The sequence below is a fragment of the Salvelinus namaycush genome, chromosome 8 (genome assembly GCF_016432855.1).
Source record: "Salvelinus namaycush isolate Seneca chromosome 8, SaNama_1.0, whole genome shotgun sequence".
Taxonomy (NCBI): domain Eukaryota; kingdom Metazoa; phylum Chordata; class Actinopteri; order Salmoniformes; family Salmonidae; genus Salvelinus; species Salvelinus namaycush.
Genome location: NC_052314.1, coordinates 56,657,357 through 56,681,107, shown reverse-complemented (window position 1 = coordinate 56,681,107; position 23,751 = coordinate 56,657,357). Strand labels below are relative to the sequence as shown.

The window sequence follows — 23,751 nt, the reverse complement described above, 5'->3', positions numbered from 1 at the left end:
TCAGTGAGACAATGGGCTTTGTTTCAAAAGCTGGGCTGGTTGCCCATTGACGTTTTGAGTGAGGGGCAGCAGGGGCGTTTTGGCTACAGAGATTTGGCTGTTTGATAAGCTGTATCCCACATCACATTTTACACAACCTACATCACAAAGTGTACTATGAAAATATACTTAGGAAAATGTGCAATATATTGTATTGCAAGATGGAAGAGAACATTCAAGGATGTTACTCAAATGTGCAGATGTTTAGTTCTGTCTTACTTGACTTGGGCCCTTGGCTTCCTTCAAGGAGCATGTGCCATTGACAAATACACTCCATCTCACTCTTTTCAGGACGTTTTTCTACTTCCCTCCATCCTTATTGAAGTCCTGTTCTTTGACCTTTTCCAGGTATGTCTTCTTCCTGGACCCCTGCAACATTGACATCCTGAACAGGAAGATCAAGTCCATGGCCCTCTGTGTGTCCAGGTGTCCAGACATAGAGCTCAAGACGTACACTGACGTCAAAAAGTTTGCGCTGCAAAATGGTGAGCGTTCCTCCTGCTCCGTACTGTATGCATGTATTCATTGGTCATTTCCACAGTGTGGAAATGAATTACGCAATGTTTATTTCCTATTTCTTCTCTTTACGTAGGGTCGGAGCTCTGCTCGTACGACATCCCAGTCTCCAAGTATCCAAGCCACGGAGAGAGATCCAAAAAGTGCCCCAAACTCCCCGTGCCACCAAGGTACAGTCTTTTTTTACCAGTGTCAAGTCACACTAGCGAGACTATGCTGCTGATACCATTTCCCTATCCTCTCCCCTTGTGCAGTAATTCTCTCCCGGTGTTCCACCGCTGCACTCCTGTGGACATCTCCTGCTATGCCCAGTTCGCTGAGGCCTTCGTCACCTTCGTCAGTGACAACAGCATGCTGCACAGGGTCATCGCCGGGGTGATGGCGAGCAAGGAGATCATCATGGGCCTATGCGTGCTGGCTCTAGGTACTGTACATCCTAAAGTGGGAATTTTATGTTCTAGCTATCTGTATAGCCTTGTAAAGCATTATTGTGTATATCCTAAATGACTTCTCTCTCTGTATACTGCTTGATTTAATTGTGCCAAAGAGGCCTCTGCTCTCCACCTAGAAAGTTGTGTTTCCTGAGACGGGGTCAGGAAATCATAACAGGAAATGTCTCCAGGAGAGCTGATGGCATCCAGGGCTCTACGCTGACCTCTTTATTAAAGTAGAAACATTTAGGAGCACACATAGAAATTTAGGAGCACACTGAAATTTAGGAGAAAGATTTAGGAGCACACGTAGAAATGTAGGAGCACAATGGAGAATATTTGGGGTCAACAAGCCGTTTTCTTTGTAGTAATAGTGTAAGCATGACAGTCATGAATCTGCGCTCAGTGTATTCTCCATGGTACTCAGGCTGCAGTGCAGTGAAGTAGCCTAATTATTGCAACAATTATCATCTGGGTGATTTTCATTCTAGGCGCACTAAATGAAAATTCCAGGTCGCACAGCAAAATATTTAAGCGCATATACGAGTAAGAAGGTTGCACTGTAGAGCGCTGGCATCCAAAATAAGTAGTCGTGTGTGTCCCCCCTTAAATGTACATGAAACATCACACAATTATGCCGTATGTTTCAATACATATAGCCGTTATACAATAATAAGGCATTTTTTGTCATGACAATGGCATCGTTTCATCTCTTTTATTTCTATCCTCTGTAGTCCTCTCCATAATCCTGATGGTGGTGATTCGCTACATCTCTGTCGTGCTGGTCTGGATACTCACCGCCCTCGTGGTTCTGGGCTCTATAGGTAAGCTTCCCGTTCATTTGGCTCTCAAACGTCTCTTCCTTCATTCTGTAGTGCTTAAAAATGTATGAAGAAACGTGTATTATAGCACACTTCTATTGTAAAGCCTAAAAGGTCGCCTACCTTTATGTCAGATTGTGAAATGTGAGTTCAAATAAATTTGACCTCACAAAATTAGATTGCTTGCAAAAACACACTGCAAAAATTGAGCATGGACCAGAATGCACCTCTCTCCTCGCAATCCATTGTCCCTGCAGGGAGGATTTACCATCTCCAGATAATGTTTTTACAACTGCTCTCCGGATAATCATTGTCGGGAGCTCAATAAGAAGTAGTAGCAGTATATAAGTCAGGAAGCCAAATGAACTGTGTGTTTCAGGTGGGACCGGGGTTCTGTGGTGGCTCTACGTGGACCACAGGACAAATCTGACCGACCAGACTGGTACCTCCCCAACACCCCAACAGCAGGTGGCCACAGACAACGTCCAAGCTCTGCTGGTCTACGCCATCTTTGCCACTGTCTTCACGGTACGTTTGTGTGCTTGTTGCCATGTGTTGTGATTGCTGTTTTATATGGGCAAGTTGTGTTGTGAGAGTGCATGGAGGGTTTATATTGTACTGTGTTATCAAGTATTTGCTCTTTCAGTAACAAGAAAAAGCCTGATGTTGACAGAGACAGGCAAGCTTTAAGTCTGGAAAACTGGAAAACCTGACCAACGCTTTTGTAAAAACGTGTCTTGATTCTGCAACTATAAAAGCCATAGTTCCTTCTGTAACACAGACAGAAATGACCTGACCCACATTTACATTTTAAACATTTAGCAGACACTCTTACAGATTTTTCACAGTGGGCTCGGGGATATTGAACCAGCGACCTTTCGGTTACTGGCCCAATGCTCTTAACCGCGCAGCTACCTGCCGCCCCACCATTCCGAATCAGTGTTTTCCATATGTACCTGGCGTGGCCAGACAAATAGAAAATGTACCCATACAGGCCCCCCGGGGGGGTCTAGGGTGACTTGCTCCCTTAGGTTTGCTATTTTTTGTTGTTGTTGCAGAACAACCTATATTTTGCTGGCCTGTGGTACATTCTAATGCCTTGAAATACACAGCAAAATGATTGAATAATTTATCAAATTTAACTTCCAAATTTGGAAAATTTGTTGTGGTATTGTGTGTAGACGTGCGTGATTTTATAATTTAAACGACAGAAATGTATGAATTCAGTGTATTGTTAGTAGTTTGGAATATTGTCCAGGCCTAGGCCTATATGATCAGGACTATTTTCTAAATAAAATACTTAAAAAAATATATATATATACATTTAACCTGTTTCCTCTTGAGATTGCAGTCTTATTTACAGTTTTACTGCAAGCTATGAAATGCCACAACGTTTGTTCGTCAAATTATGTATTTTATTCACACAGAAAAATGTAAATAGCCCAATGCCCATGTTATCTTGAAAAATAAATGAATGGTGTCTGTTAGCCTTATTGTTCATATACAGTGTAAGTTGATTTTGACCCCTCGTTAACACTTAGGCTACATTACCTGGGACGTGCAAATTCACGGCTCTACGCTGACATGTTTTACAAGGAGCACACAATTAAATTATTTGAAGAAGAGTGTTTTATGATAAATTACTCTAAAGTTTATGAATAAAAGGTTTTTGGGGTGTTCCATGCTCAATAAAGTACAATCCAATGTACCCTCTAATATATGACTCACATCTCAGACAAACATTTTCAGCTGCCACTTTAAGGGGTGGGCCTTTACCGTGGTAATGTTAGGATTCACATTTCTGTTTGTCTGAGAGATAAGATTCTCCGACATCCTTTTGCTGGTAGCAGATGAACAACCTAGTGTGTGTGAACAAAACGATGTAAATAGCCCAAAAACACGAGGTCTAAGTCACACTAGTACACTTTTGGGTAAATTCAACCAACTTCTATGCCTGTGCACTTCTAAAAATTCATATTTCAAAACTTCACTCAGTGTGCACAACACTCCAGGCACTGTTGATGTGGTCCAGGCACTGTTACTGTGCGTGAGGTGGGATATATAGGATTCTATAGTGGCTTGTGAAAGTATTCGCCCCCTTGGCATTTTTCTTATTTTGTTGCCTTACAACAGGGGTGTCAAACTCATTCCACGGAGGGCCTAGTGTCTGCAGGTTTTTGGTTTTTCCTTTCAATAAAGCCCTAGACAACCAGGTGTGGGGAGTTCCTAACTAATTAGTGATGTTAATTCATCAATCAAGTACAAGGGAGGAGCGAAAACCCGCAGACACTCGGCCCCCCGTGGAATGAGTTTGACACCTGTGCCTTACAACCTGGAATTAAAATTGATTTTTTTGGGCGGTTTGTATTATTTGATTTACACAACATGCCTACCACTTTGAAGATGCAAAATATTTTTTCTTGTGAAACAAAGAAATAAGACCAAACAGAACTTGACGGTGCATAACTGTTCACCCCCCCCAAAGTCAATACTTTGTAGAGCCACCTTTTGCAGCAATTACAGCTGTTAGTCTCTTGGGGTATGTCTCTATAAGCTTGGCACATCTAGCCACTGGGATTTTTTGCCATTCTTCAAGTTGGATGGGTTCTGCTGGTGTACAGCGGTCTTTAAGTCATAGCACAGATTCTCAATTGGATTGAGGTCTGGTCTTTGACTAGGCCATTCCAAGACATTTAAATGTTTCCCTTAAACCACTCGAGTGTTGCTTTAGCAGTATGCTTAGCGTCATTGTCCTGCTGGAAGGCAAACCTCCGTCCCAGTGTCAAATCTCTGGAAGACTGAAACAGGTTTCCCTCAAGAACTTCCCTGTATTTAGCGCCACCCATCAGTCCTTCAATTCTGACCAGTTTCCCAGTCCCTGTCGATGGTGTTCTCGGGGTGATAAGAGGTGTTGCGTTTGCGCCAGACAGCGTTTTCCTTGATGGCCAAAAAGCTACATTTTAGTCTCATCTGACCAGAGTACTTTCTTCCATATGTTTGGGTAGTCTCCCACATGCCTTTTGGTGAACACCAAATGTGTTTGCTTATTTTTTTCTTTAAGCAATGGCCTTTTTCTGGCCACTCTTCTGTAAAGCCCAGCTCTGTGGAGTGTATGGCTTAAAGTGGTCCTGTGGACAGATACTCCAATTTCCGCTGTGGAGCTTTGCAGCTCCTTCAGGGTTGTCTTTGGTCTCTTTGTTGCCTCTGATTAATGCCCTCCTTGTCTGGTCTGTGAGTTTTGGTGGGCGGACCTCTCTTGGCAGGTTTGTTGTGGTGCCATATTCTTTCAATTTTTTTTTATAATGGATTTAATGGTTCTCCGTGGGATGTTCAAAAGTTTCGGATACTTTTTTATAACCCTGATCTGTACTTCTCTACAACTTTATCCCTGACCTATTTGAAGAGCTCCTTGGTCTTCATGGTGCCCCTTGCTTAGTGGTGTTGCAGACTCTTTCAGAACAGATGTATATGTGTGTGTATATATATGCTGGAGGTCATTTTGCAGGGCTCTTCCACATCTCCTGATGTACTGGCCTGTCTCGTGGTAGCGCCTCCATGCTCTGGACACTACGCTGACAGACACAGCAAACCTTCTTGCCACAGCTCGCATTGATGTGCCATCCTGGATGAGCTGCACTACCTGAGCCACTTGTGTGGGTTGTAGACTCCGTATCATGCTACCACTATAGAGTGAAAGCACCGCCAGCATTCAAAAGTTACCAAAACATCAGCCAGGAAGCATAGGAACTGAGAAGTGGTCTGTGGTCACCACCTGCAGAACCACTCCTTTATTGGGGTGTCTTGCTAATTGCCTATAATTTCCACCTTTTGTCTATTCCATTTGCACAACAGCATGTGAAATTTATTGTCAATCAGTGTTGCTTCCTAAGTGGACAGTTTGATTTCACAGAAGTGTGATTGACTTGGAGTTACATTGTGTTGTTTAAGTGTTCCCTTTATTTTTTTGAGCAGTGTATTTAACTTGAATTAACTTAGATTGCTTTTTGTTATGATCTTTACATTGCAAAAAGTGGAGAGAAAAAAATCATGCCTCGAGATGTACCGGATCCATCCAAATAGGTTCCGGGAACAAAATAGTCCAAAACGGATATGTGCCAGATCCGGATCAAATTAAGCACTGCATTTACATAAGTATTCAGACCCTTTACTCAGTACTTTGTTGAAGCACCTTTGGCAGGGATTACTGCCTTGAGTCTTTTTGGGTATGAGGCTACAAGCTTGGCACACCTGTATTTGGGGAGTTACTCTCATTCTTCTCTGCAGATCCTCTCAAGCTCTGTCAGGTTGGATGGGGCGCATCGCTGCACAGCTATTTTCAGGTCTCTCCAGAGATGTTTGATCGGGTTCAAGTCCGGGCTCTGGCTGGGCCACTCAGGGAAATTGTCCCGACGCCACTCCTGTGTTTTCTTGACTGTGTGCTTAGGGTCGTTGTCTGCTCTGGAGCAGGTTTTCATCAAGGAGCTCTCTGTACTTTGCTTCGTTCATCTTTCCTTTGATCCTGACTAGTCTCCCAGTCCCTGCCGCTGAAAATCATCCCCACAGCATGATGCTGCCACCACCACGCTTCACCGTAGGGATGGTGCCAGGTTTCTGCCAGATGTGACGCTTGGCATTCAGTCCAAAGAGTTTGAGTCTGATTGTCTTTAGGTGCCTTTTGGCAAACTCCAAGCGGGCTGTCATGTGCCTTTTACTGAGGAGTGGCTTCTGTCTGGCCACTACCATAAAGGCCTGATTGGTGGGTGGAGTGCTGCAGAGATGGTTGGGCGGCCAGCTCTAGGAAGATTCTTGGTTTTTCCAAACTTCTTCCATTTAAGAATGATGGAAGCAACTGTGTTCTTGGGGACTTTCAATGTTGCAGAAATGTTTTGGTACCTTTCCCCAGTTCTGTGCCCCAACATAATCTTGTCTCGGAGCTCTACAGACAATGTCTTTGACCTCATAGCTTGGTTTTTGCAAGTGTGGGACCTTATGTAGACAGGTGTGTGTGTTCCTTTCCAAATCATCTCCAATCAAGTTGAAGAAACATCTCAAGGCTGACCAATGGAAACAGGATGCACCTGAGTTAAATTTTGAATCTCATAGAAAAGGGTCTGAATACTTCTGTAAATAAGGTATTTCTGTTTTATTTATTATAAACATTTCTAAAAACCTGTTTTTGCTTTGTCACCATGGGGGATTGTGTGTAGAGTGATGGATTGTTTTTATTGAATAAAGTTTAGAATAGGGCTGTAACGTAACAAAATGTGGAAAAGGGGAAGGGGCCTGAGAACTTTCCGACTACATCACATCATGTGTGTACCATTTTCAGGTGATCCTGCTGCTGCTGCTGTTCTTCATGAGGAAGCGCGTGGCACTAACCATCACCCTGTTCCACGTGGCGGGAAAGGTGTTCACTCACCTGCCTCTGCTGGCCCTGCAGCCCTTCTGGACCTTCCTCAGCCTCATGCTCTTCTGGGTGTCCTGGCTCGGAGTGCTCCTTTTCCTCGGAACCGCAGGTCAGAATAGAATACAACTCTCACATTGTGAAAGACATTTTTGTTCATGTTTTTATTTTCGCCTTTCAACAAGATATTTACATCCAAATAGACCGTTTTGGCGAGGATAAAAAATGTTTTTGCAGATTTGTTCCAATTATTTTATGCCCCGTAAAAGAGTAAGGTGGTGGACTTGCGTTACTATTGAAAGTTTGGATACTGTACGTATGGAGTGTTTGGTTCACTTCATCCTGCTAGTGATGTGGTGATTAACCATGTAGACCCTATTAAAGTACTTCATGGGGTGAAAATGGCAGCCATCTTGGTCAGGGAGAAATCCAAAACCAGTTTAATTAGAATAAATGGCAGTAGAGGCACTTGATGCATTTCCTGCCTTTTACTTATGCAGGAAAATAAAAGTAAGGTATGTGATGCATCAGAAGTTGTGTAATGGAATTATAGTCAACCTCAAATATTGTCATATAAATACAATTTCTAAGTGTTTTATACACATTGTCTGTATAAATAGCCTCTCAAATATATGTAAAAGGACCATAAATGTCTCAGATTTAGTTTTCTTAGAAAGCTGTGAGTGCTATTATGAGTACATTTACATGCACACTAATAATTCAATATTAAACGGATTATGGCAGTAGGCAGAGTATGGACATAGTACTGTAAACACCTTACTCTGCTTATCTTAATTCTCCATACGCACAAAAAGCTTATTTCTCTAACATTTTGTGCACAAATTTGTTTACATCCCTGTTAGTGATCATTTCTACTTTGCCAAGATAATCCAGCCACATGACAGGTGTGGCATATCAAGAAGCTGACTAAACAGCATGATCATTACACAGGTGCACCTTGTGCTGGGGACAAAAGGCCACTCTAAAATGTGCAGTTTTGTCACACAACACATTGACACAGATGTCTCAAGTTTTGATGGAGCGTGCAGTTGACATGCTGACTGCAGAAATGTCCACCAGAGCTGTTGTCAGAGATTTTAATGTTAATTTCTCTACCATAACCCGCCTCCAACGTCGTTTTAGAGAATTTGGCAGTATGTCCAACCGGCTTCACAACCGCAGACCACGTGTAACCACGCCAGCCTGCCCAGTCATGTGAAATCCATAGATTAGGGCCTAATGAATTTATTTAAATTGCCTGATTTCCTTAAATGAACTGTAACTCAGTAAAATCATTGACATTGTTACGTTTATACTTTTGTTCACTGTATTAATCTGACTATCCACCATAATCATCTTATTGTGTGCATGTAACCATGCTCAATATCAGTACTTGTTTCATTTACAACTTGTCTAATGCCCATCATCAACTGATTTGAGCCAGTGTAGGACTGTGGATTGACTGCATTGTTTGAATGGAATGTTGGCATATTGTCAGTTAATTAGAAACATTTATGGAAACATTCCTCTACCTACTGTCTGGCCAGCTAACACACATACAGTGCAGATAAATTCTTCACATGCATTGTTTTACACACTATCTTATTACAGCGCTGGCAAACCATAGTTGACCAACATAAGGAGGTTCATGTCCATTCTAATTCCTAATTCTGTGATTAACACACTCGTGGGACATTTTGGAACTGAAAGCGCATGGCTAGAGTGGCATGACTCGACGCCAACTCTTATTTAGATTCTTGGGTCAGTCTGGTGCTGTGGGTGGCAGCTCGGGCACACAGTCAAAGACAAAGTCTCTGAAATCTACCCACTACATTCACGATCTCCCTCATCAACAAGACCACCACCCGAGAAACCTCAATTACAACAAAGCGTTAAGTTTTTGTCGAATTTGTCTGCCTACTATTTCCCTCCGCCTGCCTTTTTTAGCTGTTCCTGGATGTTATTCAGATTAGAGTTTGATAAACTAGATCACATTTATAAAAATAAATAAAAAATAAAAAAAACGAATCTGTGCTGCAGTATTTGTTGTTGCAAAATGGTGCCATCTTGCTGTCTTATATTTGTCTCCAATCAATTTACGAGTTAAAATATTTTCCCCAAAAAATCTACCTGGAGCTTTCCAGGCACAAAATCATGATCCTTGAATGCCTTAAAGATCAGAGGAGATCAGCCTACCCCTAAACCTGCCTGTAGGAAACCCTGTAAAGAACGAGAAGATTGACCCCTAACCTTAGCTGTGTGCCCCTACAGGCAGCCCTGTGCAGAGTGACCTCTACCCCTGCCTGTGTGTAACCCTTACAGGTAGCCCAGTGCAGAGTGAAGAGGCAGGGCTGGTGGAGTATCGTATTTCAGGCCCACTCCAGTACATGGTGTGGTACCACGCTGTGGGCCTCATCTGGATCAGTCAGTTCATCCTGGCCTGCCAGCAGATGACCGTGGCCGGAGCTGTGGTCACCTACTACTTCACAAGGTCAGGAGAGAGTGTTGTGATGAATTGTAGTACATGTAACGGCATGCTTGTGATGTGTTCACTTGGAAATATCCCGTATCAGACCTGAGTCCAAAATATTGTTTTTTTCTGTCAAATACATTGGCTGCACTTAATTGAGCTTACCTGGTGCATTTGAACCAATGGAATTGTCCCAAAAGTGCAAAGTACACCCGTCTTAGCTACAGTACAGTGCCTGCTCTATTGGTCCATTTGTACGGATAATACTATTTAAACCCAAGTCTGTCCTGTGTCAGTTCATTTGACTATTTCCAACTCTTCTTCTTTTCCTCTGTCCCGCGGTGGACATCAGGAATAAATCTGAACTGCCCATGACCCCCATCGTGTCATCTATGCTGTGTCTGACCCGCTACCACCTGGGCACCGTGGCCAAAGGCTCCTTCATCATCACCTTGGTGGAGATCCCTCGCCTCATCCTCACCTACATCCACAACCAGCTCAAAGGAAAAGTACGTCCTTTATCTCATTCAGCTATGTCACCTACGTCCACAACCAGTTCAAAGGCAGAGTATGTAGGGTGTTCACGTACTGCTCTAGAATGTTGAGGAAAACGGGGCAGTTCAAAAGGGTTCAACGAAATGAATGTCAAAACGTAGGTTTCTTTGCACTATGTCATTATAAATCACATAGAATGAATCATTACATTGTTCTCTACATTATAACCTTAATATACTTTTTATTTGATTTCATACTGAGACTAGGGTCTCCTTTACATATGATTCCGGCATAAATACATCAAACGCATACAATATACAACATTACAAAACATGAAGAAAAACATTTATCAACTACAGTCGGAGACCTCTATTACTCTGAACTAACCAAGGGGGGCCGGAACATCTCATTTCAGAGAGCTCTGGAAGTTGTTCCACATAAAGGGCACAAAAAAACTCAAATCAGCTTTACCCATCTCTGTGGAGACCGAAGGTCCTCCAGGGTTATCCAAGCCTGGGACCGGGTTCGGTCATTTGGGAATTCCCTTTTGACCCACATTCAAAAGTGTCATACAAGCATGATGATCGATGCATAGGAAGTTTCTGCATGAGTGCTTTGTAGATTAACATAAGAAAATGCTGCTCTCTCCTTACATACAAAGAGACCCAACCCACTTTTTTGATACAAAACACAATGGTGAGTTCTAGAACCATGACCAGTAATAAACCTGTCAGAGGAAAGCCCATAAAATTGTCAGAGACTCCAGTCACCCAAAGTTATAGACTATTTTTCTCTGCTCCCGCACAGCAAGCGGCACCGGAGCGCCAAGTCTAGGACCAAAAGGCTCCTTAACAACTTCTACCCCCAAGCAATAAGACAGCTGAACAATTAATCAAATGGCCACCAGACTATTTACTTTGACAACCCCCCTCATTTGTTTTGTACACTGCTGCTACTCGTTGTTTTATGATCTATGTAGAGTCACTTCACCCCTACCTACACGTACAAATTACCTCAACTAACCTGTACCCCTGCACATTGACTCGGTAACGTTACCCCCTGTATACAGCCTCGTTATTGTTATTTTATTGATACTTTTTATTATTTTCAACTTTTAGTCTTATTTGGTAAATATTTTCTTAACACGTCTTGAACTGCACTGTTGGTTAAGGACTTGTAAGTAAGCATTTCAAGGTAAGGACTACACGCTGCTGGTAAGGTCTTGTACATAGTCTGTAACTTTTTTAACAATATGGACAATTCTCTATTGAATGGACATATTTGTATAAACCTTGAATGAATTAATCATTTTTTGGGTTAACACCTTCCTCTTATGTCAGTCACTGACAGTCACTTAAAGAGGATGTGACAGTGTTTTAGCAACATGAAATCTTATAAAAATCTGTTCATAAACACCCCCAGGAAGAAGATGATATCTTTTGTTTACATTTTCTGACAAGCGACCACTTAGATATGGTTATTTTCGTACTTGCATAGAATATTTGGGAATGGCGTAGGAAGGCATTTGTGAAAATGTTATTGTGGTAAAGCGACCGTGCGTTTGGACAATGTAATAGACACTGCATAAAACCTAATGACCAGGAAAACCTGGTTCAGTCTGCTTTGCAACAGGCACTGGGAGACAAATACTCCTTTCAGCAGGACAATGACCTAAAACGCAAGGCCAAATATACACTGGAGTTACTTACCAAGACGACATTGGATGTTCCTGAGTGGCCTAGTTACAGTTATGACTTAAATTGGCTTGAAAATCTATGACAATCCAGGTTTTAAAAGCTCTTAGAGACTTACCCATAAAGACTAACGGCTGTAATCGCCGCCAAAGATGATTCTAACACATTGACTCAGGTGGTTGAACACTTATCTAATAAAAATATATTAGTGATTTATTTTCAATTAGTGTGTGTGTGTGTGTGTGTGTGTATATATATATATATATATATACACCAGTCAAAAGTTTGGACACTTTCTCATTCAAGGGTTTTTCTTTATTTTTTCTATTTTCTATAATAATTGTGAAGACATCAAAACTATGTAATAACACATGGAATAATGTAGTAACCAAAAAGTGTTAAACAAATCTAAATATATTTGAGATTCTTCAAAGTAGCCACCCTTTGCCTTGATGACAGAATTCTTGTCATTCTCTCAAGAGCGTCTGCTAAATGACTTAAATGTAAATGATGTAAATGTAAACCAGCTTCATGAGGTAGTCACCTGGAATGCATTTCAATTAACAGGTGTGACTTGTTAAAAGTGAATTTGTGACATTTCTTCCCATAATGTGTTTGAGCCAAGCAGTTGTGTTGTGACAAGGTAGGGGTGGTATACAGAAGATAGCCCTATTTGGTAAAAGACCAAGCAAAGAGAAACAACAGTCCATTACTTTCGCTGACCTTCATGTCTTAATCTCATTTAGTCACTTGTTGTATTACATTTATTCATTTTTCTTCCACTTTGACATTAGAGTATTTTGTGTCGATTGTTTATCAAACAGAATAACAAATCCATTGTAATCTCACTTTGTAACACAATGTGGAAGAAGTAGAGGGGTGTGAATACTTTCTGAAGGCACTGTATGTCCTTTATCATTCATCCGCATCTACATCCAAGTCTGTGGATGGCTGAGTACATCCTTTATTGTATTGACTTATACAGTATCAACATGTTGACTTATTTTATTTAACCTTTATTTAACTATGCTAATCTGTTAAGAACAAATTCTTATTTACAATGATGGCCTACCTAAAGGCGAAATGCCTACTGCGGGAACGGGGGCCTGGGATTAAAAATGAAATTAAATATAGGACAAAACACACATCACAACAAGAGAGACAACACTACATAAAGAGAGACCTAAGATGACAACATGGCAAGGCAGCAACACATGACAACACATCATGTTAGCAACACTACATGGTAGCAGCACAAAACATGGTACAAACATTATTGGGCACAGACAACAGCACAAAGGGCAAGAAGGTAGAGACAACAATGCATCACACAAAGCAGCCAGAACTGTCAGTAAGAGGGTCCATGATTTGAGTTTTGAATGAAGAGAGAAACTGTCCAGTTTAAGTGTTTTGTTGCAGCTCGTTCCAGTCGCTAGCTGCAGCGAACTGAAAAGAGGAGCGACCCAGTGATGCGTGTGTGCTTTGGGGACCTTTAACAGAATGCGACTGGTAGAACGGGTGTTTTATGTGGAGGATGAGGGCTGCAGTAGGTATCTCAGATAGGGGGGAGTGAGGCCTAAGAGGGTTTTATAAATAAGCATCAACCAGTGGGTCTTGCGACGGGTATACAGAGATGACCAGTTTACAGAGGAGTATAGAGTGCAGTGATATGTGCTATTATGAGCATTGGTGGCAAATCTTATGGCCGAATGGTAAAGAACATCTAGCCACTCGAGAGCACCCTTACCCGCTGATCTATAAATGATGTCTCCGTAATCAAGCAAGGGTAGGATGGTCATCTGAATCAGGGTTAGTTTGGCAGCTGGGGTGAAAGAGGAGCGATAACGATAGAGGAAACCAAGTCTAGTTTTAACTTTAGCCTGCAGCTTTGATATGTGCTGAGAGGAGGACAGTGCACCGTCTAGCCATACTCCCAAGTACTACCTCAAGCTCTAAACCCTCAGCGGTAGTAATAACACCTGTGAGAAGAGGGGCATTCTTCTTACCGAACCCCATGACCTTTGTTTTGGAGGTGTTCAGAACAAGGTTAAGGGCAGAGAAAGCTTGCTGGACACTAAGAACGCTTTGTTGTAGAGCATTTAACACAAAATCCAGGGAGGGGCCAACTGAGTATAAGACTATCATCTGCATATAAATGGATGAGAGAGTTTCCTGCCTGAGCTATGTTGTTGATGTAAGTTGTGAAGAGTGTGGGGCCTAGGATTGTGCATTGGGGTATTCCCTTGGTGACAGGCAGTGTCTGAGACAGCAGATTTTCTGACTTTATACACTGCACTCTTTGAGAGAGGTAGTTAGCAAACCAGGCCAAAGACACCCCAGACACCAATAAATCAAATTTTATTTGTCACATACACATGGTTAGCAGATGTTAATGCGAGTGTAGCGAAATGCTTGTGCTTCTAGTTCCGACAATGCAGTAATAACCAACGAGTAATCTAACCTAACAATTCCACAACTACTACCTTATACACACAAGTGTAAAGGGATAAAGAATATGTACATAAAGATATATGAATGAGTGATGGTACAGAACGGCATAGGCAAGATGGTATAGAGTACAGAATATACATATGAGATGAGTAATGTGGGGTATATAAACATAAAGTGGCATAGTTCAAAGTGGCTAGTGATACATGTATTACATAAAGATGGCAAGATGCAGTAGATGATATAGAGTACAGTATATACATATGGGATGAGTAATGTAGGGTATGTAAACATTATATTAAGTGGCATTGTTTAAAGTGGCTAGTGATACATTTTTACATAAATTTCCATCAATTCCCATTATTAAAGTGGCTGGAGTTGAGTCCGTATGTTGGCAGCAGCCACTAAATGTTAGTGGTGGCTGTTTAACAGTCTGATGGCCTTGAGATAGAAGCTGTTTTTCAGTCTCTCAGTCCCTGCTTTGATGCACCTGTACTGACCTCGCCTTCTGGATGATAGCGGGGTGAACAGGCAGTGGCTCGGGTGGTTGTTGTCCTTGATGATCTTTATGGCCTTCCTGTGACATCGGGTGGTGTAGGTGTCCTGGAGGGCAGGTAGTTTGCCCCGGTGATGCGTTGTGCAAACCTCACTACCCTCTGGAGAGCCTTACGGTTGTGGGCAGAGCAGTTGCCGTACCAGGCGGTGATACAGCCCGACAGGATGCTCTCGATTGTGCATCTGTAAAAGTTTGTGAGTGCTTTTGGTGACAAGCCGAATTTCTTCAGCCTCCTGAGGTTGAAGAGGCGCTGCCGCGCCTTCTTCACAACGCTGTCTGTGTGGGTGGACCAATTCAGTTTGTCTGTGATGTGTACACCGAGGAACTTAACTTACTACCCTCTCCACTACTGTCCCGTCGATGTGGATAGGGGGGTGCTCCCTCTGCTGTTTCCTGAAGTCCACAATCATCTCCTTTGTTTTGTTGACGTTGAATGTGAGGTTATTTTCCTGACACCACACTCCGAGGGCCCTCACCTCCTCCCTGTAGGCCGTCTCGTCGTTGTTGGTAATCAAGCCTACCACTGTTGTGTCGTCCGCAAACTTGATGATTGAGTTGGAGGCGTGCATGGCCACGCAGTCGTGGGTGAACAGGGAGTACAGGAGAGGGCTCAGAACGCACCCTTGTGGGGCCCCAGTGTTGAGGATCAGCGGGGTGGAGATGTTGTTACCTACCCTCACCACCTGGGGGCGGCCCGTCAGGAAGTCCAGTACCCAGTTGCACAGGGCGGGGTCGAGACCCAGGGTCTCGAGCTTGATGACGAGTTTGGAGGGTACTATGGTGTTAAATGCTGAGCTGTAGTCGATGAACAGCATTCTCACATAGGTATTCCTTCTTTAAGGTTGCTGCCCCTATCATTGCCAAGCCTCTCTCCTTTCTGGGGAGGTTTGCATTACTTGGAAGGCAGCCTCAGTTCGTCCTTTATTTAAAGAGGGAGATCAAGCTGATCCTAACTGTTATAGGCCCATTTCTATTTTGGCCTGTTTATCAAAAGCGTTGGAAAAACTTGTCAATAATCAACTGACAGGCTATCTTGATGTCTATAGTATTCGCTCTGGTATGCAATCTAGGTTCCGCTCAGGTTATGGATGGGTCACTGCAACCTTAAAGGTCCTCAATGATGTCACCATTGCCCTTGATTCTAAGCAATGTTGTGCTGCTATTTTTATTGACTTGCCCAAAGATTTTGATACGGTAGACCATTCCATTCTTGTGGGCCGGCTAAAGAGTATTGCGCAGACCAGCTGGCTGGTGTGTTTACGGACATATTCAATCAATCCTTATCCCAGTCTGCTGTTCCCACATGCTTCAAGAGGGCCACCATTGTTCCTGTTCCCAAGAAAGCTAAGGTAACTGAGCTAAATGAAAACCGCCCCGTAGCACTCACTTCCGTCATCATGAAGTGCTTTGAGAGACTAGTCAAAGACCATATCACCTCCACCCTACCTGACACCTAGACCCACTCCAATTTGCTTACCGACCCAATACGTCCACAGACGACGCAATCGCAACCACACTGCCCTAACCCATCTGGACAAGAGAAAGGGTCTAAACCATCTGACCCAGATGTTTTTTGGGGGTCAAGTTTAAGGAGTCCTTTTAGCACCTCGGACTCAGTGACTGCCTGCAGGGAGAAACTTTGTAGCGGGGCAGGGGAAAAAGAGGGAGAAGCATCGAGGATAGTCGCATTGGAAGGGGTGGTAGATGAGGAAATGTTGGAAGGGCTGACTTAATGAAGTGGTGATTATAGAGTTCAGCCATGTGCTTCTTGTCAGTAACAACTACATCAACATTAAGGGACATGGGCAGCTGTGAGGAGGAGGGTTTATTCTCCAGGTCTTTAACCGTTTTCAAGAACTTCTTGGGGTTAGACCCACAGAGAGAGAACTGCTCCTTAAAGTAACTAACTTTGGCCTTCCGGATAGCCTGAGTACACTTATTTCTCATTTGCCTGAACTATAGCCAGTCAGCCTGAGTATGCGTGTGCATACTCAGGCTGACTGGCTATAGTTCAAGCTGATTCTATACCATTTTAGAGAGGCCAGTTCATGAAGGAAGGCTTGCTCATTAAAGTTTTTTAGCAAGTGTCTATAACAAATCAGGACCTGTGGTTTCACTGAGAAGCCATTACGAACACAGGCTGTAAAACAGTGATCACTATCAGGATTATTTGTGAGGATAACATTGAGGAGAGTAGCCTTTTCTGGGTGTTTGGAGTCATAATTTGCGGGATTGGTGATTAATCTGAGAAAGGTTTAGGGAGTCCCATTGCTTTACGACCTGGTCAGGTGGTTTAAGCATATCCCAGTTTAGGTCACCTAGTAGGACAAATTCAGACTTAGTGTATGGGGCCAGGAAAGAGCTTAGGTCAGGTAGGGTACAGGCCGGTGCTGATGGAGGACGATAGCACTCAGCAACAGTCAACAAAGAACTATTTGAAAGTTGAATGCTTAAAACCAGCAAATCAAATTGTTTGGGGACAGACTTGGTGAAGATAACCGAGCACTGAAGGTGATCCTTGGTAAAGATTGCCACTCCCCCACCTTTGGAAGATCTGTCTTGTCGAACAAGGTTATAACCAGAAAGGTTAACATCAGTATTCAAAACACTCTTCCTTAACCACGTCTCAGTAATGACCAACACATGTGGATTGGAGCAGTGAACCCACACTTTCAATTGATCCATTTTAGGTAATAAGCTTCTAGTGTTAACGTGCAGAAAACCCAGGCTTTTACGAGAGCAGATATCAGAGCACAAGTCAGAATTGGGGCTAGCAACGGTAGGTGGGCCAGGGTGTACATGCACATTTCCAGATATCATCAACAGTAATACAATCAAGGCATCGCATAGGACAGGGAGAGATCTGCAGTGCTGATTTTATGACATCTGAATGTGCATCAGATGGCAACAAGATCATATTGTACAGCAATTTCATCAGGTAACATGAATACAAAGCCGGCGAGAGGTGGTTAGAATAGGATGGGAGGCCAAAAGTCTGTGTAACCAAAAGAGAGTCAGAGTCCCGAGTGTGGGAACAAAGTCTGTCACACATTTTCCACAATTTGCTGTGTTACAGCCTGAATTCAAAGTTAATAAAATGGGTTTTTCTCACCCATCAACACACATACACAATAATGACAAAGTGAAAACATGTTCTTTAGAAATTATTGAAAATGTATTGAATTACAGAAATAACAAATTTACATAAGTATTCATACCCCTGAGTCAATACTGTGTAGAAACACTTTTGGTGGCGATTACAGCTTTGAGTCATCTTGGATATGCCTGTATCAGCTTTCCACATCTGGATTTGGGGATTTTCTCCCATTCTTCCTTGCAGATTTTCTCAAGCTCTGTTAAGTTAAATGGGGAGTGGTGGTGAACAGCAATCTTCAACTCTTTCCACAGATGTTCAATGTGTTTTAAGAGGCCCAGCCAAAGCTCAGGCTTAAGGACTTTCACATTCTTATTCTGAAGCCATTCCAGTATTGCTTTGGCTGTAGGCTTGGGGTCATTGTCTTGTTGGAGCTTAAATCTTCACCCCAGTAGAAGGTCGTTTGCACTGTGAAGCAGGTTCTCATCAAGGATTTGCCTGCATTTGGCTCCATTCATTGTTCCCTTTAGCCTTACCAGTCTCTGCCACTGAAAAGCATCCCCATAGCATGATGCTGCCACCACCATGCTTCACCGTTAGACGGGTGATGAGCTGGGCTGGTTTTCTCCAGAGATAGTGCTTTGCAGTCACGCCAAAGAGTTACATTTTTGTCTCATCAAACCACAGAAACTTTTGCCTGTTTGCAAACTCCAGCCATGCTACCATGTGCCTTTTTATTAGGGGTGGCTTTTGTCTGGCCGCTCTCCCATCAAGCCCATATTGGTGAAGTGCTGTAGAGACTGTTGTCCTTCTGGCAGGTTCTCCCATCTCAGCCAAGGAACTCTGTAGTTCTGTCAGTGGTCATTGGATTTTTGGTCACCTCCCTGACTGAGGTCCTGCTTACCAGGTTGCTCAGTTTGGTTTGGCGGCCAGTTCTAGGATGAGTCTGGGTAGTAACCATATTTTTTTTAATTTCCCAATGATGGAGAAACTCAACACTCTAGAAATTGTTTTATATCCTTCCAGATATATGCCTCATCACAATTCTATCTCGGGAGATCTACGGACAGTTCCTTAGACTTCACGGTATACTGTAGTTTCTGCTCTGACATGCACTGTCAACTACTTTTTTATATAGACAGGTCTGTTTCTTTATAAATCATGTACAAACAATTGAATTGGCATACTCCAATCAAGTTGTTGTGACATCTCAAGGATGATCAAAGGAAATTGGATGCACCTGAGCTCAATTTGTAGTGTCATTGCAAAGGGGTGTGAACTTATGTAAATGAGATATTCCTGTATTTCAATTTGAACAAATTTGGGAAAAAATCTAAAACCATGTTTTCACTTTGTCATTATGGGGAATTGTGTGTAGATGGGTGAAATAAATTATATATTTAATCCATTTGAATTCAGGCTGTAACACAACAAAATGTGGAGTAAGTCAAAGGTATGAATATTTTCTGAAGGCACACTGTATATAGATGTGAATAATCAAAGCAACAACTTTTCATATTTCTTATTGAATTTAATTCCAGTTGAGTCTTGATTTTCAGTAAATATAGTTGAAGTTTTTCACAATTCCTGACATTTAATCCTAATAAAAATTCCCTGTCTTAGGTCAGTTAGGATCACCACTTTATTTTAAGAATGTGAAATGTTAGAATAATAGTAGAGAATTATTTATTTAAGCTTTTATTTCTTTCGTCACGTTCTCAGTGGGTCAGAAGTTTACGTACACTCAATTAGTATTTGGTAGCATTGCCTTTAAATTGTTTAACTTGGGTCAAATGTTTCGGGTAGCCTTCCACAAGCTTCCCAATAAGTTGGGTGAATTTTGGCCCATTCCTCCTGACAGAGCTGGTGTAACTGAGTCAGTTTTGTAGGCCTCCTTGCTCGCACACACTTTTTCAGTTCTGCCCACACATTTTCTATAGGATTGAGGTCAGGGCTTTGTGATGGCCACTCCACTACCTTGACTTTGTTGTCCTTAAGAGATTTTGCCACAACTTTGGAAGTATGCTTGGGACCATTGTCCATTTGGAAGACCTATTTGCGACCAAGCTTTAACTTCCTGACTGATGTCTTGATGTTGCTTCAATATATCCACATAATTTCCTACCTCATGATGCCATCTATTTTGTGAAGTGCACCAGTCCCTCCTGCAGCAAAGCACCCCCACAACATGATGCTGGCTTCCCCGTGCTTCACAGTTGGGATAGTGTTCTTCGGCTTGCAAGCTTCCCCCTTTTTCCTCCAAACATAAGGATGGTCATTATGGCTAAACAGTTCTATTTTTGTTTCATCAGACCAGAGGAGATTTCTCCAAAAAGTACTGCCTTTGTCCCCATGTGCAGTTGCAAACCGTAGTCTGGCTTTTTTATGTCGGTTTTGGAGCAGTGGCTTCTTCCTTGCTGAGCGACCTTTCAGGTTATGTTGATATAGGACTCGTTTTACTGTGGATATAGATAATTTTGTACCTGTTTCCTCCAGCATATCCACAAGGTCTTTTGCTGTTGTTCTGGGATTGATTTGCACTTTTCGCACCAAAGTACGTTAATCTCTAGGAGACAGAATGTGTCTCCTTCCTGAGCGGTATGACGGCTGCGTGGTCCCATGGTGTTTATATTTACATACTATTGTTTGTACAGATGAACGTGGTACCTTCTGGCATTTGGAAATTGCTCCCAAGGATGAACCAGACTTGTGGAGGTCTACAATTTTAATTATGAGGTCTTGGTTGATTTCTTTTGATTTTCCCATGATGTCAAGCAAAGAGGCACTGAGTTTGAAGGTAGGCCTTGAAATACATCCACAGGTACACCTCCAATTATGTCAATTAGCCTATCAGAAGCTTCTAAAGCCATGACATAATTTTCTGGAATTTTCCAAGCTGTTTAAAGGCACAGTCAACTTAGTGTATGTAAACTTCTGACCCTCTGGAATTGTGATACATTGAGTTATAAGTGAAATAATCTGTCTGTAAACAATTGTTGGGAAAAATGACTTGTGTCATGCACAAAGTAGATGTCCTAACCGAGTTGCCAACACTATAGTTTAACGAGAAATTTGTGGAGTGGTTGAAAAACGAGTTTTAATGACTCCAACCTAAGTGTATGTAAAATTCTGACTTCAACTGTACAAGCATGTATTATCCATGTTAAGATGTACAGAACATTTCAGCAGACAATGTGGATATTCTAATCATGTGACATATCAATCTGGCAAAATACACTCATTTGATGATTTGTAAATGGTCTGTTGCAAAAAAAGCAGTTACCTCATCTTTTAATCAGTCTGGGTGATTGACATGAGAGATGAGGGGCTGAGTTTTTACCATCAGTATTATTACAGGATTCAAAGAATGGAAAGAGTTTCTCTTTAAAGGTGCGGAGAGTGGAATAGTAGATGTGAGACCTGTCTCCACATCATAAAAGGAGACCTGACCCTCCTCATAGTCCACAAACACCCTCACCTTCTGGGGCTTCTCAGGGAGAGGAGGACTGTGGAACACGGTCCAGAGTCCATTCTCAGGGCTCAGTGTGATTTTTTTTTTTTTTTTTTTTTTTTTTCATTCCTGTCAAAGGACTCTCTGGCCACTCCTACATCCCAGTCAGTCTTCCCCTTAACCATCCCTTTCAAGGGTCATGGCATAACAATCGAACCTTTTTTGGATTGTCTGGAAGATTCTGTGGTGTGTTTCCATGTCTTACTTGTTTTCCATCTTCAGATAGGATGAGTTTGGGATGTGCTGTATCAGGGTCCAGAGTCACATCCACTGCATACTGCTGAATCCTCTTCAGTTTGACTTCAGGCAGCTTCTCCATCTCTTTATTCAGTATCTCCTCCAGCTCAGTCCCCACACACAGATCGCTGTGAACAATGAGCTCAGTGATTTCCTGCTCCAGATCTTTAATGAACCCTTCAGCCTGCCCCTCTACTGCTTTCTGCTTCTCCTCAATCACTTCAACAAGCTCAGGCTGGTTTTTCTCAATGGAGCGCACCAGAGTACTGAAGAACTGCACACACTCTGCTATCTCTCTCTCTGTGTCACTCTTCCTCTATAGGGACAGTGTCATGAGTATTGTGTTCTGCCTCAGTGCAGAACTGACACACATGTCTGGTCAGTCCTACAGAACATCTCCAAGAGTCTGTCATGCTTCTTACACATCCTGTCTTCTAGGTTTTCCACAGGGTTGACCAGTTTGTGTCTCTTTAAGGGTGGGGCTATCTGATGAGGATCCAGGTGAGTCTCACAGTAAGAGGTCTGACACACCAGGCAGGACTTCAGGGCTTTGCGCATTTGTCACAAGGCACTTTTCTGGGTTCGAAGGGGACTCGTCTTTACCTTTGTCTCATCCTTTTACAATTCCCTACAACCTCTCTGAAGGTTGTGTTGACACAAAGCTTAGGTCATCTGGAGAACTTCCCCTGACTCAGTGACACAGGTTCTTGCTATCCCAGTACTTTGTGATACAGACCATGCAGAAGTTGTGTCTACATGAAGTGGTGACTGGCTCAGAGCACAGGAACTGCTCTTCAGACTGCTTGAGGAAGCCATATCTAGAGAAGAGCGCAAAGTCGAAACTGTAAAGAATAGTTTTGTTTTTTACTGCCAACACTCTCTGAAATACTTCAGATCAAAATACTAATAGGCTCCAGATTATAATCAATCAATAATGCATTAAATATGAAGGCTCCCGAGTGGTGCAGCGGTCTAAGGCACTGCATCTCAGTGCTAGAGACACCCTGATTCGATTCCAAGCTGTATCACAACCGGCCGTGATTGGGAGACCCATAGGGCGGCGCACAATTAGCCCAGCGTCGTCCGGGTTTGGACGCGTATGCCGTCATTGTAAATAAGAATTTGTTCTTAACAGACTTGCCTAGTTAAATAAAGGTTACATTTTAAAAAACAAAACGTTTTATTTTTTATTAAAATATATAGATTAACAGAGAATTTTCCTCTGCTGACTCTGCTCTCAATAGTTTTAGTGCCATTGTCAACAGGGCATTTAAGGAATACTAACCAATCTTGATTCAAGTTGTTTAACCCTAAAACATACAGTAGAAATTAGGACATTTACTCAATATAGTTAAACATAAGTGGTCCCGTGTGGCTCAGTTGGTAGAGCATGGCGCTTGCAACGCCAGGGTTGTGGGTTCGATTCCCACGGGGGACCAGTACAAAAAAAGTATGAATATATGTACTTGTAAGTCGCTCTGGATAAGAGCGTCTGCTAAATGACTTAAATGTAATGTAAAAATGTAAATAAGTACCACAGATAAAGAAAACAGGAGATTACCATAAACTGTACACAGGTAACATTTCTTCACCAATCTCCACTCACCTATGTCTGTGTAAAAGAGTATGGGCGTGTTCTCAGATTATTTTTTTCCCCTGTGCTGTAGTATCAAAAAACCACCGGAGAATCAGCGTCTTTTAAGAGACTTTTCTGAAGAGTTTGAGGGTGTTTTGCTCGTGTGCGCTACATACAGTAGTAGGTATATCCCACCCAGTGCTGCTCTGGAACAGAATGAACTCTTCACGTGGCTGATGTGCCGTTTTTAAACATTCTCGCTTTCACTTATACCAACCACCAGTTTGTCAAGCCAGACAATGGGTGGAGAACTAAAGCTCGATGTATTTTCTGTTTGTAGGAAAATGCCTGTGCTCGCTGCATGTTGAAATCCTGCATCTGCTGCTTGTGGTGCCTGAAGAAGTGTCTAATGTACCTGAATCAAGTAAGTGTTCGATCAGAATCAGATTGATTGTCATC

General features: G+C 42.5%; 1 protein-coding gene across 2 annotated transcripts in view; it reads left to right on the top strand.

Moving 5' to 3' along the window:
• Positions 1 to 23,751, top strand: part of LOC120052881 (choline transporter-like protein 1) — a 29,091-nt gene that overhangs the window by 2,845 nt on the left and 2,495 nt on the right. Inside the window, exons 4-12 of one of the 2 annotated variants that reach the window (XM_039000078.1) lie at positions 388 to 524; positions 632 to 725; positions 810 to 979; positions 1,721 to 1,810; positions 2,187 to 2,335; positions 7,137 to 7,323; positions 9,534 to 9,702; positions 10,034 to 10,190; positions 23,633 to 23,716. In XM_039000078.1, the coding sequence (XP_038856006.1) occupies positions 388 to 524; positions 632 to 725; positions 810 to 979; positions 1,721 to 1,810; positions 2,187 to 2,335; positions 7,137 to 7,323; positions 9,534 to 9,702; positions 10,034 to 10,190; positions 23,633 to 23,716 (1,237 nt within the window). Of the gene's footprint in view, positions 1 to 387; positions 525 to 631; positions 980 to 1,720; positions 1,811 to 2,186; positions 2,336 to 7,136; positions 7,324 to 9,533; positions 9,703 to 10,033; positions 10,191 to 23,632; positions 23,717 to 23,751 lie in introns of both variants that reach the window. The other variant, XM_039000077.1, reaches the window with a different exon arrangement.